The sequence below is a fragment of the Parasteatoda tepidariorum genome, chromosome 1 (genome assembly GCF_982258835.1).
Source record: "Parasteatoda tepidariorum strain Cologne lab strain chromosome 1, Ptep-v5.0, whole genome shotgun sequence".
NCBI lineage: Eukaryota > Metazoa > Arthropoda > Arachnida > Araneae > Theridiidae > Parasteatoda > Parasteatoda tepidariorum.
In genome coordinates, this window is record NC_141755.1 from 31,302,628 (window position 1) to 31,323,083 (window position 20,456).

Sequence of the window (20,456 nt, forward strand, 5' to 3'; positions counted from 1 at the left end):
AAAGGGGTCCGGCTGTCAAAGGAAATGGCACCCCAGACCATAATGCCTGTTGAAGGCCGGTGTGGCGTGCAATAGTGAAGGCATGATCCCCCTCTGCCCTGTGCGTTTCCAAACACGTCTTCGATGATCGTCAGGACACAGTTGGAAGCGAGTTTCGTCACTAAAGACTATACGTCCCCAATCGGCATCATTCCAGCCATATCTGTTCAAAACATTCATGCATACGAAATTTCAAAGCAATCGGATGATTGCTTCTTGGTGCGTCGATTTTTTTGTTACACAGCAGGGGTTTCCAACTGGCGGCCCGCGGGCCGCATCCGGCCCTCGAAGCCTTTTTTTATTAGCCTTTAGCCGCGGGTTTAAAGGCTAATTTTTTTATTTCTGTGAAATTTAACATACCAACGGTGCAAAAAAATTTATTTCTCAGGTTTTACATCCAAGAAAATATTTATTCAAATACAAAAATAATCGTGTATGTTGCTCTTTTTTATTTTTTATTTATTTATTTAATTGTTTTTTTGTATTTTGTGAATATAATTTAGCATGTACGTATCAGAAATTTTCTAGAAGAAATTCTCCGATTTAACTTTTTGAAACCACTCATTTTGGACGAAATTATTTACATTTGTAAATTTTAAAGCGCATAAAAGAGGGAATGAATATCATGCTTTATCTAAATTCCTTGAATTGAATATTGCATGAGCGGAAAAGAAGAAAAAAAATTAATTTCAGATGCTTGAGAATTTTTTTGTTGTTGCTATGATTTCTAATAAGTCGAAAAAAATGTTAATTTATCGCAGAATTAAATTTATAATAAAAAAAAATCTTGTCCCTGAGTTTCTGATTTAAAATAAGATTTAAAATGATACGTAACAAGCATTATTTGCAATGCTTGTAATTTTGTTTTTTAATATTAAAAAAACTTTGATAAAAATATGACAGCAATATTTAATGTTCTTTCTAACATAAAAGAGTCCTATATAAAATTTTGATAAAGTTGTGGCTCGTCATTTGATTGGTGTTTTTAATTGCGGCCCTCGGCCTAATGTAAGTTGGAAACCCCTGTTATAGAGTGTATTTAAATGATTATAATACATTAATAAAACTAATTACTATGTATAAATTTTCCTTGCTTTTGATGAAGCAAATGTACCAATAATATCATCAAAGCTGATAATTTAAAATTTTTCTCTTTCCACACTTAAAAATGCTAGGTCACTTAGGTTATCTTGTCCCATCGTTGATCGTAGATATGTCAAAATTAATTTTAATTTGCTGAATGGACACTCGCAGCTAGCAATTGATACTGAGATAGTCAGGAGTATTCGAAGTGCCACTCTCAGGTTTGGAAAATCATCTTCTCCATACGAGATTATAAAAGTAAGAAATTCTAATGGAGTTTTAGGTTCGATTTTTTTTCTACTGCGGAGTAACATTTTGCAGTCACATGTTTCGATAACGAGTTCTATTCCATTGAAATCTGTATCATAAAATTCACCCAAATTTGTAAATTTTTTTTTCAAGGACGTTATCAACATTATCCTTGTTTAATAAATTTTCAACGTCTAGTAGAAATGCAAATTTGAAATTAAGGTCACTTAATCGTGTACATATTTCTTGTTGGAGACGATCAAGAACGCTTTCCATAACGCGAGAAATTTCACTTTCTGCGGAAATACCAACATCTCTAGCCAATTCTCCGGGCATTTTGCGACGTTTACTTACTTGTACTGTTGTATCAATATCCCATTTTTCACAAAGAGACTTCGCTTTTTCTAATGCCTCTTCACAGAGCTTGTCTCGAATTTCGGCTAGTTCAGTAGTTAATGATTCAAGATCATGGAACGCTTCTCTAAAATTCTTTCCAGGATCTTTTAATCTGAGCTGCGCACGATCAATCCTCCTTAAAATTTCACACCAGAAATGAACTTAAGTTATGAAACTAAAAGCTAGTATATTTTGCAACAGAATTGTGACTTCACTTCTGGTCTCACTTGTAGTGGTAGTGTCCTCTGCTAATTTTTCTAATAGTTCTACTATATTCTCTAGTCCATCGACGATAACGCTAACCGCTTGTATTCTGGAGCTCCATCGTAACGTTGAACGTGAGAAAAATAGATATATATGTTTTCAATTATTCCAAAACATGTCACAACGATTGGATCTTGTTCAGCTGCAGTAACTCCTACTGAATTCAATGAATGGTTATCACAATTTACCAATAATGCTTTGTGATTTTTTTCCCCATTATTCTTTGTTGAAAGCCAGATGTGTGACCTGCCATCTCGGCAGCATTATTGTAACATTGTGATCTGCAGTTTGTTAATAAAATTTCATCGGAATTTAATTTTTCTAAAATTGTATTTTCGATAGAGGCTGTATCTTTATCGTGTATTTCAATGATACCCAAAAAGGATTCTTTGATGGAAAAATTTTTATGGATAAAATCAACATCTACATACCTAGCGACTTGGGACATTTATGTTCTCGATGAGAGATATCAGGAGTTAAATCAAACAAAAGTCCATAATATCAGTAAATTTGAAATATATTTTCTAGAAATCAATTATAATAAAAATAAAAATTATCCTGCAATTTTTTGTTTTGCGAACCATTTGGCGCCCCTTTGTGAGTAGCGCCCGGGGCATGATGCCCCCCTTGCCCACCCCTCGCTACGCCACTGCAGCGAACTATTTGAGAACTGGATAACTGCGGCTAGGCATACTGGAGCACCAGGACCAGAGCTCCTACTCGCTCAGCGTAACTAAGATATTAATTCTTTGGATAACTCTTTAGATGCATCTTCAAATTCTAGTTTTGCTGCCAACTCAGCCTAATTACATAATAATATACTGATGAACTTAATTTTTCTTGCAAGAAATCTATGTGTGGTTTTTTCGACATTTTCTTTGGACAAACTCTTCAATTGCATCTTTAATTCTAGTTTTGCTGCCAACTCAGTCTTATAAATTTGCAATCTTTTTAATCCTTAAATTTGTAATTTCGTATCCCTCACTTTTTATTATTCCGAAAAGGTCTATCTTCTGAGTGGTTGAATATAATATACAAAATCACTCAAAAAGAAAGCCCCATTCAGCTAGTGAGATATTAAATATATCTCGGTGTTTATTTTCAAGAAAACAAAAATTACTGAATAGTATACTATCAATTCAGAAAATAAAAGAGAAGAGGCATTATGTCATAAAGATTTTATAAACACTTTAAAAGATATAGAAACAAATATACGATACTAACACTAAATTATATTATGGTTTCTCAATAATATGCACGTAGTATTTATATTTTAAAACTGATAAAGCAATACAGAACTAAACATCTACGAAAACGAGATTGACGTTCTCTGATTGTAAGCAGACGATCGTGGTTTAAAACTCGTCTGCCTGGTTTAAACCTACCTCAGACTAGGTTTAACTTAGACAAGTCTGAACTAGATCTTAGAACCGCGTTTTTCCTTAAACTTCGTTCCTGCAGTGCAGTTTGGTTTAACTTCGCGGTTTAGACCAGGTTTAAAGTTGAACCTCGTCCTGACAATTCAGCCATAATGTCGCATGGCGACCCGACGAGCTCGATTCCATCGTAAATCACTGCTGTTTTCAACAAGAATTTCCGAATCCGATTTTTTTTTTCTCCGACAATTATTTGTTTTTCAGGAGCCATTCCTTGACTATTTTAGATTCGATATTTTCAATACTTATAACGACAAATGTGAATTCTGGATTACTTTCTGAACGGCTTCATTCCATCGTTTATTTGGTTCTTTCCACACTGTCCGATTTTTTTTTTTTTTTTTTTACTCAATACGTTATTGCGAAACTGAATAACTTTTTGACTAGCTCGATTCCTGACGTTGAAAATTTTCTGATCTCTCCCCTCCCCCTACCATTTCCAAATAGCCTTTAATTAAAGTACTCGAGATTTCGAATCGGTTATTTGAAAAATAAATTTTTGACACACTCGATTCCAACTAAATCCGCGACGTTTGTATAATACTATAGATTTTAACATGGTTTCTAAAAAATCAAAGATTTTTTAATATAATATTATTACATGCAAAATTGGAAGTTCGATTTATTGAGTGGAAGACAAATTTGATCAAATGATGGAGTTATGTCCTATTGACAATATTGAAACTGCTTGTGATAATTCTCTTAAAATACTGGAACTTTAGAATAAAATAACACATTACAAAGCTTTACTGTTATAAAATTAAAATAATATGCTTATCTGACATATTAGTGAATTTAGTTTAAAATTAATTAAAAAATTCGGTAAGCAGGTTTTGTATCCCTTCTTTTGATATGAAGCTTCATAGTTCCATAAAGCAAAACACTTGTAGTTATAATTTATTTTTAAAACTCATAATTTTTAAACTGGTTTTCTTTTATTTTTTTTTTAGGGGTTCTGGTTTTAAACTCTGCTAGTATCTTTTCCAAAATTTTGTATAAGTTTTCTTTTAAAAATGCTAATAATTTTGTAACTTAAATAACAGAAAGAAAAAATACTGTTCAGATCATTTCTCAATTATTAAGAAATTATAAAAGTACTTTTGTACCAACACTGTTTTGAATAAAGTGTGAAAGGAGAACAACCAATTAATAAGTAAAATATATTTATTGAAACTATTTTATTGGTTGGGCTGAAGGTGCAAAAATATTTCCACTTTGTTTGTTAGCAGTCCTAGAAGGAGCGAATCCAAGCATCTTCTGAATATTCTGAAAAATAAAATACTTAATTAAAAAGTGGATACTAAAAAAAAAAAAAAAAAAAAAAAAAAAAAAAAAAAAAAAACATTTTTGCAGTAGAAATCAGTACTGCTCTTTCAATTAATATTTATTTAAAATTTCACTTAAATTATTTGACAAACACCAAAGTTTAAATGGACTAAGGCAAACATAGTTAAAAAGATTATCTAACTTAAGGAAAATTATCAAATGATATCCAATAAAAGAAACAAATAGAAATTTTTAAAAGAAAACAATGAAAAATATAATAATGACAACCGAAGCTGACGTCAACAGGGGGTACCGAGGCTGGTACCTCCTGACGACATCAGCTTCGGTTGTCTTTATTATATTTTCCATTACTTTCGTTTTTAAAATTTTCTATTGGTTAAAATTTTCTAGTGGAATTTCTGCTGCATTGTGCAACTTACCTTTGGAATTATAGTTTTTAACTGCTTTTTGCATGATTTTTTTTCTCTTTTTATTACAATAAAAGAAAATAGTACATCTGTTTGATATTTTAATCTCAATTAGATTTATCCTCAATAATGTTACATTTGCACAAGCAAATCAATCAAATAGTAATTTTTGTAACATTCATAATTGATACAGAATTATATATATCAACAAAATTATTATACATTATCAACTATTATGTATATATGATAACTACAATTCAACTAACTGAAAAATTAACGGGAAAATTGTAATTCATAACTTAATGAATGAAGTAAGAATCAGTTATACATTAATTTACATGGAGGATACATAAAAACACACAGAAATTGTATACAAAACAAATATTCGAATCCATGTTAAAAACTAAATTTAAAAAAGTATTAAAATCAAATAGAATGCATTTCTTATTGAAAAACTTTATTGTGCAAATTTGCATTCCAAAACCAAACAAAATTTACATTTAATATTATTTTCCTCTAAATTCCTTGCCAAGAGATAGCTTTCACGGAGTTCGTGGGGCTGAAAAAAATTTCTGTTCGACTGTGATGTCATTCATAGAAGTGCATGGTTGGTTACCGTGATGAAGAATTTGTTGAGAAGTTAAAAAATTGCCCAGAAATATTAATGCTGATGATGATGTTAAACGCATTATTTCATATGACTACAGAAACTTTGTAGAAAAGTGTTAAAGTTTGCATTTAACATTCTTGGAATTCAAAATTGCTTACTTTTTAAACGTAATAAACATTAATAGTTTGTTTATTGTTGTTACTTAACAGTGGAAAAAATATAACAAAAATGAAAGGTACAAGATAATATAGGAATAGAACTCAGACATATAAGATCTATAAAAGGGAATTTTAAACAGTTAACATAATATTTAAAAAGAATTACTTGTCTAATGGACATGGTGCATAGGATGTATAAAAAAATGAATGAACAATCGCTAAAATCATCGCCAATTAGATTTCTATGAGATAATCCTTGAATCCATCCAATAGGGATGAAAGGTAGTTTGGCCACTACACGTCCATCAAATCTGAAAATTTAAACCACAGGTTATATTGCAAAGAAAACAAATCAATCTGAATAATGATAATCTTAATGATAATAATTCTATTTTATACAGTACAATGTAACTACAATCTAAAATCAATTCTTCATTTACTGATTTTGAAAGGAATTTTTATCCTGCCGATACTAAAAAAAATTATAATTAACCTCCGTAGGCCTATTTTCCTATGCTCTGCTTCGTAGACTGGACATCTAACATGCAAAATTCTTATGATAAATACTATCATAAATTATAAAAGAGCAGCTTTTGGGGCTTCAGGGCTCTACATACCAATGCACCCTATTTAAGCACTAAGCAAAGTGTTTTAGGGCTTTATGTATTAATGACTATTGTAAGAATACCATGTAAATTTGACTCTTAACGAACAACGTGGACAGTGCCCAAACTGGTATCCTTCTTTAAAAATTCCACAAGACAATTTTTCAACAAGATAACCTTCACTCATGACTGATTTAACACGCACTTTACTGCACATAGCAGTGCTAGCTAGTTCCCCCACTGAGGGCTTAGAGATAAATTTGGCAATTTCAGCATTCCATCTTGACAATTTCTCAGTAACAATACCACTAAACACTATCGCTCACATTTATTATTAAGCATTGTTTAAATAAAATGTAAACAATATTGTGTTCATTTATTGTAAATTTTTTCTTCTTCATTTTACGAATATGTCTATAAAATTCATAAAAACTGGAACTTCAAAACCATCCTTCATTAGGAATTGTGTGATTTATATGATCACTTACTCCACTAAATATTCTAGAAAAGTCACCTTTGTAAGCAAATATCTGGATCAAGCGGAATTTAACTCAAATATTCAAGAAAATGTTCACTGTTCAGAAAACAATAATATTAGTAAGCATTCAAAGGAAAAAATATTTAATACATTTACTCACATTGAGTTAAACATACTGAGTAGAGCAGTAAATGCAAATCCTATAGCAAACATAGATTTCATTTTGACCTATAAAGCATACAATAAATATTTACTGACAAAATAAAATAATAAAAGAACACGCATACATCAATATTGTTTTTAGTTTAGTTTTAAATTTTAGAGCTTAAGTTAATCACATTAAAAAAATGTAATTATATCTATGAGATTTAATGTGTATTGATTAAGATTGATGACAAAGGTTTAGAGAATATATGAAACCTTTATTGCTTTTGATTTATCTTAAGAAGCTTTTTAACTCGCAATCAAACTCAACTGCAGAGAGGTGTAGAAGGAGGAAAATATTTAATATACTTTTAATCGTCCTTTATTTTATTTCTTTATTTTTAAAAAAAAAAATGAATATTTGTCACTGGACATCACCAGATCAATTTTGAGGATTTTTGGCAAAACTATTGCAATACAAATCTGTAATCAGATTTTACAAAATATTAATTTAGTATTATGCATTTAGGTGGTTTTAGATTTGAGGAAAATATACATTATTGTGCAGTTTAAACGACAATAAAAATGAATTTTGAAGATAAAAAAGCAGACAAATGTACAGTATTAAATAACTTATCTATAATTACTAATCACTAAACATTTTTATACTTAAGCTTTTCATTTTTAAAAAAATAAAAATAAATTTAAAAGTTATTCAACTGAATTTTTCTTTCTATTCTAACAAAGTGACGACTTTACTTCCAATGTTTTATAAGTATTGTGTTGTAGAATCATCAAAAGCTTGTTAAAAATATAAAGTGAGAAAACATATTTATTTATGATTTTCATATGACTTTTTACATTTGCAATATATCTTTGAAAAATGTACACATAATTAATAAAATTTTGAATAGATATTTTCTTATAACATTAGCTAAATTTGAGTTAATTTTATAGGGAATTTAGTAGTATTTCTTTATTTCAGAATTGCAAAAACCAATATGGAAATTTTATTTCCCTCAGAATTGCAGAAATAAAGAGATATTTTCACTCTTCCCAATTATTTCAATTATTATTATAAGTAATTATTTGAAATGCTTAAAAGATTAACAATATTTCATTCTGAATAGTATTACAATTTTAAAAGACTTATAACACTTAACAGTAATTAAGCTATATCTTTTTCTGAGGAGGGAGGTCTAGTGCATTTAGTTTAAAATATTTTATTATTTTGGAAAATTGAAACAGTCAAACAGTGCAGAAAAATAATTGCAGAAATGCAAAGTAAGAAAATAGTATTAACATAACGAAATGAGAGAATGAAACAGTGTTTTATCTAGAAATCAATCAATTTTTCTTTACTATTCTCGTAACAAGCTTAAAACTTTTTGAAATTTAACGACTGATTTCTTATAAATGAAATCTGTTCAAAAAGTATTGAACCACAATTTGAATAAAGTTTTGATGCAGGACTTAACTAATAGTTGATATACCCTAGTACTAGGATGCACGATAAATATTTTCAATAACTTCAGTACCACTCAGTCAATGCTTCAGCATTAAACAGTAACCACTAGTAAATAAGAGCTGTGGGATTTTATTAAGGGATAAAATCGTACAAGAAATTGAGCATCATAATTGCATGAATTTTCCTTTTGTGCTAATTTATGAAACCTGGCATACATAATCTCTTAACAATATAAGTGAGTATATTACTTTCAAAGTTCCAATCCCCCCCTTTTTTTTTCTCTTCATATTATAGCTCACAAATAATAATATATTTCAAAGTAATAGCTAGTTCTAGTGTTTGTAATTATTATCAAAAGAAGTATTCTGACTTGTAAATGAGAAACTTTCAATACATTTTCTATATGATGTACAAATAAAAAAATGTGATATTATAAATATACATTTATTATTATAATAATTATAAACATAATTTCTATAAATACAATCAATATGCGAAAGTTTTACAAATGGAATAACTAATTTTAATAATGAGACATATTTATTTTAATTTAGCACAATATATTATTTAAAAATTACTTAGCCAGGAGGAGATAAAGTTGAAAAACATAGAATTTTACTTACAAGAGATAGATCTCTATTGTTATTTTTCAATTTTTCTTCTTCTCGTTCTAAAACAGACATAAGGAAAATAGAGTTTTAAAAAACTGTTTGATACTTATTCATTAATGATGCTAGTACAAAGAAGAAAAAAACAAAAGTTCTTAATAAATTTACAATTAATAACATAACATAAAAGGCAAACAAAATTTTTATTACAAAAGCAGAATTTGAAAGAGAAAAAGTACTAATAGAAAGTTGTACTTCTTAAAAATAAAACACATCATTGTACAGTGCACAAAAAAATAAACGTACCACCCAGAATAACTTTTGATCTAATATGACTGATCTAACGTAGAGTGACTTCAATTATGTTAATTAATTAGTGCAGATGATATTTTAAGATACGAAATCATATAGAAAAACGTACTTTCTCTGAATAAATATACCTTTTTTCGGCAGATTCAGATTTCTGATCCTCTAATCATAGAGAATAGCCATATTCTTGAAAATATGATTTTTAAGCAAATCGAAAAATTTTTGAAATATTGAGAAAATTAAGAGTTTTTAACATCAAATAAAAAAAGAACCTTTTAGGGCTTTTATAAAATTAAAAAAATTAAAAAATGCTATACACCCTGATATATGAACCCTTTTTTTTATTAGTTTAAATTATTTAAAACCTTTTTTTTCTTAAGTGTGCAAATTAGTTTTAGTTGAAAAAAACACTGTAATACACCAAATTTTTTATAACCTCTACTAAATATAATTTGAATAGTACAATACTACACAAACATACCAATTTTTTTCTTTTGTTGCCGATCGACTGTGTCTCCATGAACTTCTTTCTTTTTCTCCACTGCAAATAAGTGAGGAAAAAAAATAGTAGTATTGAAAATTAAAATATGCATAAAGATTTATGAAGCAAAAGAAAAAAAAAGCTGAGGATGTTCCCCCAATCTCTAACCTAATGCTTACAAGATCTTAAAACTTAAACAAAATGTTTGATTAAAATAATATTAAATTTTTGATTACTTACATCGTTTACTTTGTCTTTCTACTTCTGCTTTAAGCTTTTGATACTTTTCTGTCCTATACACCATAAGCCATGTTAAGCCTTAAAAAATAGAAAAAAATATACTTAAACTGGAAATCGAAACATTATATAACATAAACAATATTCCTTTGAATAATTTTAATGGTTTATTATGGTTAGAATTACTCTTCTGCTCTTTTTATTTCCTAGACAACCTGATACCCATGATATGAAACACATTACTGACAGTTTAATAAAATTGTATTATCGTAAGACTCTGAACGTGTTTGATCAAGCCACTCATAACTCTAAACAAACATTGACTAGTAATCAAAACCAAATTTCCTTTACAGTTCGTAGATCAAATGTTAGATATTATTGACACGCTTGATAAAGAAGTGCGTGTCTACACCTGAAAAATTCATAAAATATCCTACAAGTCCCCAGATTTGATATATCAAATACCAAGTTATCATGATTCGTATTTATACAATTGAAAAACTAATATTGCGATTTGTATTTAAAATCCAATATCACGATTCACATTCGCTATTTTAATATGAAACATTAATTAACATGATTTAAAAGTTGCACGTTAAATTTGTATTATTCCTATTTAAAAATTACATATCACAATTTGAATTCAAGCAATTTAAAAATCAAAAATTGTGATTTACATACACGTGTATTTAAAACTCAATATTGAAATTCATATTCAAATGTCTCTAAAAGTCAATATCATGATTCATATTCAGGGGATTTTAAAATAAAGCAGCATGATTTGCATTCACATGATTTTAAAATTGAATTCATATGCACGGGATTTAAAAATCAATCACCAGGCTTCATATTTACAAAATGTTTAAAAGTCAAACATTTCGATTCATATTCACGTGATTTCAGATGCCTCATAAAAAGCTTTTTCTTATTCTGATTAGATATGGTTGTAGATAAATTAAATCTTCTATTCATTGTATATAAAAGAAATTTCTCGCAAATTGCTTTTGATGATGTGATCGTAATTATTTAAAAAAAGAGTAAAGGTGACACATAAGTTTTTTAAAATACAATTGATTTATATTAATAACTTAATTTTACCTTCATTTGTTTAATATTTAATTAAATCGAGTTACATTTCCTCATTATTAAATGTAGTTCAATATTCTTTAAGGCTACTTTAATCCTGATTGACACCAGGTAGAGGTAGATGAAAATCTAAACTCATGACAGAAGGCAACAAACTAGAAGGGTATAACAAGTAATTACCCTTAGACAAACCATTACACATCGGCTTCTACTTTTTAGACAAAAGCTTAGGCGATTTTAGTTTGTGCAATCAGGTACCAGAATGGAAACCTTCCTCATTATCAGAATTTGCATATTGGAATCTCCTTGTACCAACAATTGCCAAGGCACCAAAGAAATTAAAAATAAAAAAAAACTAAGGTGAGATTTGCCATGGTTATGGCAACAATTAATACATTTTGAGTTTGTCTCCTTAGGGAATGATTTTAATAGCCAAAACTTGACGTTTATTTTGGCATAGATACTGATAAAGAAATTGCCCCAGATTTGCCAATTAATCCTCCTTACCAGTTGTAGCATTTAGTAATAAATACATACTAGTGATAAAAAACTAATAATTTAGAGCAGTGGTTCTTAACCTTTTCAAGCCGCGACCCAAATTTGAGAAATATGCTCATGTCGCGACCCAAAAAAAAGTCAACATTTTTTCATTGCTTTATTTTAGATCGTATTTTTAAAAAATCTTCAATCCTACGATGATGATTTTTTTTTTAACTTACAAATTTTTTATTTATTTTTTTAATAATAAAGATAAGCAAAAGTACTTTTCGATCCAGCGAAAATTTAATTAATAATCAAGTGTTTTTAATAATTTTTATTGACCAAATTAAAATATATTTATAACTTTTTGAAAATAATTGACATTTTAACTTATTCCTAAAAAAAAAAAGAAATATCAATACGTATCTTAAGTCTTTTAAATTTTAAATGCAATTCATACAGTTTTTAATGAGAACTTTGTGCTTGAATACATTTTGAAAGAGAGGGCCCTTATGTTAATTCTTTTTCACTTTTTCATTTTATTTTTTATTTTAAACATTAACTACTAAGTATCTTTTATTCTTATATTAATTTTGCACATTGATATGCTAAACTAATTTTGAGTCATGTGCCTTTTTTAATTATTATGAACGAAGATTAAGGGTATAGAGTTACGCAGGTACCTCATTAAGTCTAGGCTGAGTAAGCCACAATGACTTCTTCTAGGAGGTGTTGGTATTACCTATTATTTGGTTCGACTCAGCATGACCCAAGAAATATGCTTCGCGACCCAATTTTGGGTCGCGACCCATAGGTTAAGAACCGCTGATTTAGAGGACAGGTTTATAAAAAAGGGAAAAATTCTTATCAATTTAAAAATAAGAAAAATAAAAGAATATAACTTATCAATTAACTTAGGAAACTTTAAAAATTTTCTTCCAAAAGTTTAGTAATGCACAAATTGGTAAATCGAATTTATTTTCCTTATTTCAGAGAAATAGGTAAAAGTTAGCCACTACTAAATTAAATTAGATACACTTTGACCCACATATCTCAGCATAAATATCTTTTGATATTAATATGACAAACAAAAACTTAAGCAAGAGAAACATTTTACTAATCAAGAAAAATAAGCTTTACTCTTCGTTTTTTAAAGCTAAACATAAATCGTATATATCTTAATACATCAAAAAATTATTTTTAGAAAAAACTTTCAACAAACCTTCACCCAATAAAGCAGTAAAAATTGAAATGCACAAAATTACAAAACTGTCGTTCAACATGATTATTTTATGCTTGCAGCAAAAAATTTAACAAACCGAAACCAAACAAACAATCAACAAATTGACATAATCTACTAGAGAGAAGAGAGGAATGGCATTAAATTTTAATAAAAATCAAATGAATAAAAATCATTTAAACATAAAGACGGATATGGATTAAAAAGTTTAATTCGTTTCTGAAATTCAAGACTATTTTATTGCAGTTATTAGAGAAAAAATTAAAACTGAAAAAACTGTATACACCTAGTCCAGTGGAAAATAATTGTGAATTGTTGAACTATCATGACGGTTCGAGATTAATTTAATTCTTATTTTTTTATTAAAACGTTTTAGAAAAATTATCTTATTAAAAATACGAATTTTAAAAGCCTAAAAAGTAAGTATTTTTTTTAAAAATAATTTAACACCTTTTGAACTTCATATTTAAAATTACACATGTTGCTTCTAAACTCAGAGCACTAAACCTCACCTCACATGCTATTTCGTTTGTTTATAAAAATTTTAACATTTAGAAATTTTTAATGAGCTATTTTTAATTGGATTCTGAACAATTAAATAAGGTTTTTACGACCTTTAGTTCCGTTTTACTCTTTTTATCTAATAACTTGCAAACTGTAAGATTCGAAGCAACTAATGAGATATTTTTTATTTTAATTGAAATTCCTATTATACTTATTAGAATAATTGTCATTCATTAGTAAAATAACTTTTTTTTTCTTTCAGCATCTTTGAAATTCAACCAAGATTGAATTTTTTTCAGCGAGAGCAGACTAAATTATTTTAGACTTCTGGGAAGGGTGCTTCCTGTGACGTCATCTTCAGGTTATTAAACGCTTACGGGAGAAAAGAGAGTTGTTGTTCGCCATTTTGGAATTGGAAAGGTCCCTTAAAAATTGGACCTATTTGAACTAATTGTCACAATCTGCCGCCATCCATCCCTTGCACCTAAATCTAAGCTTTACCGTTATTATTATTTAAAGAAACCCATTTGGACGGACCGAGGTAAGATGCTATTTTAATGCCCTATGAATTATTGTTATGTTTATAATAGCTTAAACCGATCATAGTAAACATTTGGTTTATACTACGTAAAATTTCGATATTTCAGTGAAATAAAAGTAAATATCATGATATATTATTCTTATAGTGCTTTAAATATTTGATATTTTCTCTTTATGTCTAGTAAAAGTCTTTCTATTACAATAAAATAACATTTGTTGACCCTCCTACTACGCAATTAGCGGCTCTGTTTACTATTGTATTAATACCTGGATTTGTAAATGTTAATAATTAATATTAATATGATCAAGGTTCTTAACATGTATTTTCAATTTTATATTGCATTTGTTAAAATATATGTAGATGATTTAAATATTTGAGTACTTAATAGATGTTGTTTAGGCTTATTACTTTCTCTGTCTTTTATTAGCTTGACAGTTATAGTTTCGATCATCATAGTTTACGTTTGCTGAAGCCATTAATATCGTTCCGTGTTCTCAAATGTATAATTATACACTGCTCGATTAAACAACAATAAACTATTTATTACATTTAATAACAAAATATTTCGCCAAAATAATAGCTCTTGATGAGTGGAGATCTAGCTATTTTTTAACAGTTTTTGTCCTGTATGTGACAAATTTAAATTGTACTCTTTAATATCAATCTTAAGTGTTTAATTGTAAATTTAAGGTTGCGATTATTTATGTTTTACCTGTCAAAAATTATAGAAAATATGTTGGCTAACACTTGAATGGTGAATCTATTGACACATTTTTAATTTTGTAATTTATCTAGTTTGTTTCAATTTGTGCACTAAAAGCTATTCAACTGTGATGTAACTTTTCTTTAAAATTTTCATTAGTTTGATCTAATGGATATGTTTGTTTGATGAATTTTATATTATTCAAATTTACAGTTCTCCATAGCTAAATGTGTTTTATTTGAGGTCAATTGGGATTTTTTTTTTACCAAGTTGGGTAATTTTTACTAGTAAATACATATTAGGTTTTTATTTATATTCTTAAGCAATGGGATCTTTCCTTTACCTGGATTGTGGGATTCAAAATTGCAGTTGTAATACCTTGAAATTATAGAACATAGTATAAAATTAAATTTTGTGATTGTTTTGTACGTTTTAGAAATAGCATTAACTTATGAATTGTATGATAAGTATAAATTTTAAAAATCAGAAGATGGATAACAGATTAAGAAATGAAATTTAAATGTAAAGAGATCAGATTGAAGGATGAACAGGAATTCTACTGATACCACATCAAATATTAACCATTTTTTTTTTTTTGAAATTCTTTATTTTGTCTAACATTGAATAGAGTAATTATCAATGAGCATAGTAATAGATTCATAACAATGTAGTGAATTCATATTTTTAAGGATCTGCATGTAGTAAAAGGGAACCAAATATTCTGAAGTTCTGGATACAAACTTAAACTTTTTTTTCTTAAGGAAGAATAAAGCCCATGTATGGTTTTTCACAAAAAACCTTATTTTGCCCCGGAATTAATGGTGTACTTTACAAAAAGACCCACTTTTGCCCCAAAAGAAATTTTCTTTAATGTATTCTATGTGCATACTTATACACTACACGTAAGAGTAAGATTTTCCAAAAAAATATGTTCTAAAAAGGACTAAGAAGGGAAACAATTATGATAATTTGTCATTTTCTGCCTAATGATTTACAGCTACTTTAATTTTACTGTCAACTGTACTTTAAAAAATCTTTTAGATTCACCCATGGTGCTAAGATATTTCCAGTTCACACCAAGTGTAGTAAAACAGAAGCTACTGTGCAACATTTGATTTACTGCGTTGGCTTGGTACACGAGGAACTTGTGAGCTATGTGTATTTTATAGGTATTGGAGGTAAAGAACCCGTGACTCTGATCGGATTAAGTTAAGAGGGTTGAGTATCTTGCTGCGTTCAATCTTTGACATTAATACCGATGCATAATTTTACATACAGACTAACAGATATATTCTTAAGATTTAAATTTTTTTAATTAAACTGAATTAACTGAAGACAGGGTTCAACAAAATTGCGTGGATTGTCGCAGTTATTTGTTTTTGAGTTAAATTATACTAAAATAATAGATGCTAGTTACAGTTTTATTGACACCTGGGATTAATATAGCTCTATCAATTATTTTCATAATTTCTTTTAAGTTTTAAAGATTGGCCTTTTGTTTGCAGCTATAAGATTGTAAATTGCACTTGAATGTCGTTGATTTTTTATTAGATTGGAATCAGTATTTTGTAATTTATCATGTAATGCATGTTTAAAAGTAAATTTTTTGTATTCTTTAGGGAGCGGACCGTTCCCTGGGTGCAGTGCTCTGTACTCAATGACTTCTTCTGATCAGCATGTCTGCAGTTTCGGGGCTAAATGCGAAGGCGGAGAAAGGAAGGTCGAAGTATGTTGCTTTGGATATAAATAGTATCTATAAAGGAAAAAGTTTGGAAAATCCTAAAGCTACCGGTAAGTTTTACATTTATAGTTTTTTTAACTTTTAATAAGTTTTTTTCGTAGCTTTACATATATGTCCAAGACTATCTTATCTTCATTTCCAATACAAATGTTTATCTATGGAATAATTTGCTTTTTGTACTTGAAAATAACTAACTGTAGGATAATAGATTGCCATAAATGTGAGGATAGGTTGCCATAAATGTGCGGTAGAAAAGTTAATCTAGTTTAATCCCAAGGATGACTGGAAATAAGATATGCTTGTCAATAAAAAATTTCGTTAGTTTTGTAGTTGAAAAAAAAAGTTTGTTTCAAATGTACAGATGCAACCTTTTTTTTTCCTTCAAAAGGACAATGTGTGAATGAAGAAAACAAATCTGGTTAGATATAATAAAAGCACAATGGAGTACAAAAAGTTGAAAAAGAAAGACCAGTGTAGCAACTGGAATGACTATGGCTGAAAGTGGCAAATAAGGATAGAGTACATTTCATTAAGAGTCTTAAAGCAGTGCAAAACTTAGATCATTAACGAGACAAGTGGTATTTTATCAATGAAAGAGCATCAAGAGTATATTGTGTCAGGAGTGAAAAGAATTTTGACTGAGTAATTTTGGAATTGCACTGTATTGTACCATCTGCAAGTTTTTATAATTTTAATCAATTTTTATTATATGTAATGATAAAGAAAGTCTCCTCAAAATTAAAATGTAAATAAATAGCTTAAATTTCTTTTTAGAAACCATTTTATAATTGCATAGTGAGTTCTGTATGAGTGAAATCTTTAAATTGCACTACACCAGGGATGGCGAACCAATGGCACGCGTGCCATTTATGGCACCCGACACAATATTTCGGGCACGCCACCGATCACATTTCTTATTACACTATGAAGCATATGTAACAATTAAATTAAAATTCTTAAAAAACACACAAAATAATAAACAATTATTAATAAAAAATTAACAATTAATGCTAAAAACACAATTAATAACCATAAAAAACAAGCTAACAATAAATAACTTGCAAAAAAATTATCAATCCTGCTTAAACTAACATCTTACAATCTAATATAAATTATTTGTCATCTAATCTGCAACAAGAGAAGTGACACTGATGCTACTTTAAGTTGAATTACGCGTATAACTGAGACATTGCAGAATGTTTTTTTTTTTCAATGTAAATAAAGAGTTTTGAGTTGATAGTATTTAGAATTATTATTTTCCCAATAATCACGAAGTCAAAATTATTTGACGGCACGTTGGTGTATAATGGTTTGCCACCCCTGCACTACACCCTAAATATCTCTATTGGTAATTTTTTTCTTTTAAAAAAAACTTATCTGAACTGTACTAAATGAAATTTTAATTGGCTCATTTTTATAATTAACCTTAAAGAACTTTAATAAGAACTATGTGTCACTATTATTTCTCTTTTGCAATCCACCGCTATTTACTTTTTTCTTGGGTAAAAAGTCCAGTTTATATGTTAACTGTTTAAAAAGCTATATTATTCAGATATATTCATCTTTCTAATAGCAAGGTAGGTATGCAGAAAGTTTGCTATCAGCTTTTGTAATATTTCTTAAGGGAGGGGATATACCTTTTGTTATCAGTAACCGAATTTAATTTCCGATAACATTTATCTGGAATTTTAAAATGTGTACGTACATATTATTTTTTATCTTATTTGTAATCACAATTCATGGTATGTTTAAACTTTTGAAGGTTCTTTATGTTACGAAAATGCTTTTAATGTTTCTCTATAAGTTGCTACAATTAACAACTATTTTATTTTTCTAGTTCAACCTAAACATGGATTGCAATCACTGGGGAAAGTGGGAACTGGACGGCGTATGCCACCTCCTGCTAATTTACCAAGTTTAAAAAGTGAAAATAGTGGAAATAATCCAAATATAAGCCTTGTTCCAAGTGGCGGTCAAGGATGGGGCAGTACCACCAAAGAGAAAGGCAAACCAGAAGAGACCAATGGAAGTCAGCAGCCATCACCGCAATCGCAGCCAGCCTCTTCGCTATCACAAACAACACAGAAAGTTAGTATTTTAAATTAAGTTCAATATATATTTAAATGATTATCATTGATTCATTTAAACATGATTAAAGATCAGATATAGGGCTGAAAAATGAAAGCTACTTAACTTTCTCTTTTCAGCTTATTGAAATGAATTAATACTGAAATGAATAACTAGAAAACCCGTGTTCTTTTGTGTACTGTTGGTACAACAAGTGTACCACAATAACAAGCTTTGGCATGCTAAGCACTATGCAAATGATTAAATAAAATTTTAAGCATTCTGAATCACCAAGCAGAAAAAAGATTTGTTCTAAAATAAAATAAATTCCCTGTTTAAAATATATTTTAGGAACTTAATCAAAACATTAGGAAAATATTTTTTTAAAAAAATATTACTTTTTTGCTTCTTTTTCCATCTGCACAATTATAACTGTTAAGTAGTCCTATTTATTGGTAGATGAAACATACTGAAATTAAATGAAAACAGAATTGTTACAATCTGTTCCTTTAGTTAGGACAGGGTGAAGACATGCATCATGCAGATGAGATACAATTCCATACCCACAAAAAATAAATATTTTGCTTTCTTTATACAGAATCAAACAATTTCCAATTTTTACCCATCCAAATCAAATCAAGTTAATATGGCAATGATAAAAATGCCTGAATAGTATTGTAATACTTTTTCTCCTTTCAAATTCTTGATATATACCTTTTTTTAAGAAAAAAAACAACAACAAAGCTTTAGTATGTAGCAATATTTTATACTGCATAGCAGTTCAATGTAAATTATTTGAAATATTTTTCATAAACAAATTTAATATTAGATACAACTATCAAGACATGATAAACCTTTGATTGTTTTTAGTTAAGTTTTAAATAAATGTTACTTTTTATTTATTTTTAAACTTCCATTGATCATAAAATGTGATGTAATTATTATTCATATGTACAAAATTATCTTCAAATTTAATTTGAGGCATTTAACAAAGCAGATTATCCATATTTTTGCTTAAAAATTAATGATTAAATTTATTTATTCTACATCAATAATATGTATCATAACATATTTATTATATTATTGGCTTATTTATTTTATGATTAAGACTAATCTATCTTTTTATCAGACAAGTACAACAAACACAGTTGCAACTTCTGGAGTAAACAAAACATGGAGCAGTATAACACAAAGCCAAGAGGATGGTGGTCAAGAACGGAACTTCTTGGGCCAGCAGTCGCCATTTTTTCCTCAGGAATTCCCCAAGTTAGCTGGTGGAGATGCACCAACAGAAGGCAATCAGAAATCAAGTGTAGATTCCCAATATGGACCAGGACCAAGTCTGAGACCTCAAAGTATGCTCTTAGATGCTTTATCGTGAATTATAGAATTTCATAAAATGTAGTTACACTTGTGTGTTATTTCCTTAAATTTTGGAAAGAATATAATCTTTTTTTCCTCTCCTTAGCGGAAGGCAGCTGGGGAAGAGGCACACTGCAACAGCCACCAGCTGGTTCGGTCGGAAACCAGCAACAGAGCAGTGGCAGTGGCGTGAACGGCCCCCAGCAACCTTCAGATTCCCAGCCTTTGTCTTCACAGTCTCACATACGAGATCGTCAATATCCTGCTCCTAGAGGTGCCCCTATTGCGGGTGGCAACATAGGAAATGTTCCTTCTGGCTCTACCTCTGGTGGACCACCTATTGGGCCTGTTCCGTCTCCAGGACATGCCATGGGAAGTCAAATGGGCATGCCTCCACAGTTTAGAGGAATGATGCCCACTTTTGTAAGTCTTTAAATTTAGTTTATATCTTAGCAATTTGAAGTTTAAATTAT

At 29.0% G+C, this 20,456-nt stretch overlaps 2 protein-coding genes across 6 annotated transcripts in view; one reads left to right on the top strand and one right to left on the bottom strand.

The window, feature by feature from the left end:
• Positions 1-4,613: 4,613 nt before the first annotated feature.
• On the bottom strand, positions 4,614-13,944 carry LOC107445099 (calcium load-activated calcium channel). Of its 2 annotated transcripts, none has more exons than XM_016059433.4 (7): positions 13,048-13,944; positions 10,263-10,340; positions 10,023-10,082; positions 9,248-9,294; positions 7,173-7,240; positions 6,096-6,240; positions 4,614-4,733 (listed from the first exon to the last, which is right to left on the bottom strand). In XM_016059433.4, the coding sequence occupies exons 1-7, from the start codon at positions 13,106-13,108 to the stop codon at positions 4,641-4,643; spliced, it is 552 nt and encodes a 183-aa protein (XP_015914919.1). In that variant the 5' UTR covers positions 13,109-13,944; the 3' UTR covers positions 4,614-4,640. The 2 variants fall into 2 exon arrangements, with proteins under 2 accessions (XP_015914919.1, XP_071036148.1); XM_071180047.2 differs by having other exon boundaries at positions 13,816-13,920.
• Positions 13,945-13,962: 18 nt separating this feature from the next.
• LOC107445098 (uncharacterized) overlaps positions 13,963-20,456 on the top strand; it is a 35,726-nt gene continuing 29,232 nt past the window's right edge. For 3 of the 4 annotated variants that reach the window (XM_016059428.4, XM_016059432.4, XM_016059431.4), the window contains exons 1-5: positions 13,963-14,110; positions 16,433-16,604; positions 18,392-18,642; positions 19,751-19,976; positions 20,090-20,406. In XM_016059428.4, the coding sequence (XP_015914914.3) occupies positions 16,490-16,604; positions 18,392-18,642; positions 19,751-19,976; positions 20,090-20,406 (909 nt within the window). In that variant the 5' untranslated portion in view covers positions 13,963-14,110; positions 16,433-16,489. Of the gene's footprint in view, positions 14,227-16,432; positions 16,605-18,391; positions 18,643-19,750; positions 19,977-20,089; positions 20,407-20,456 lie in introns of all 4 variants that reach the window. The other variant, XM_071180045.2, reaches the window with a different exon arrangement.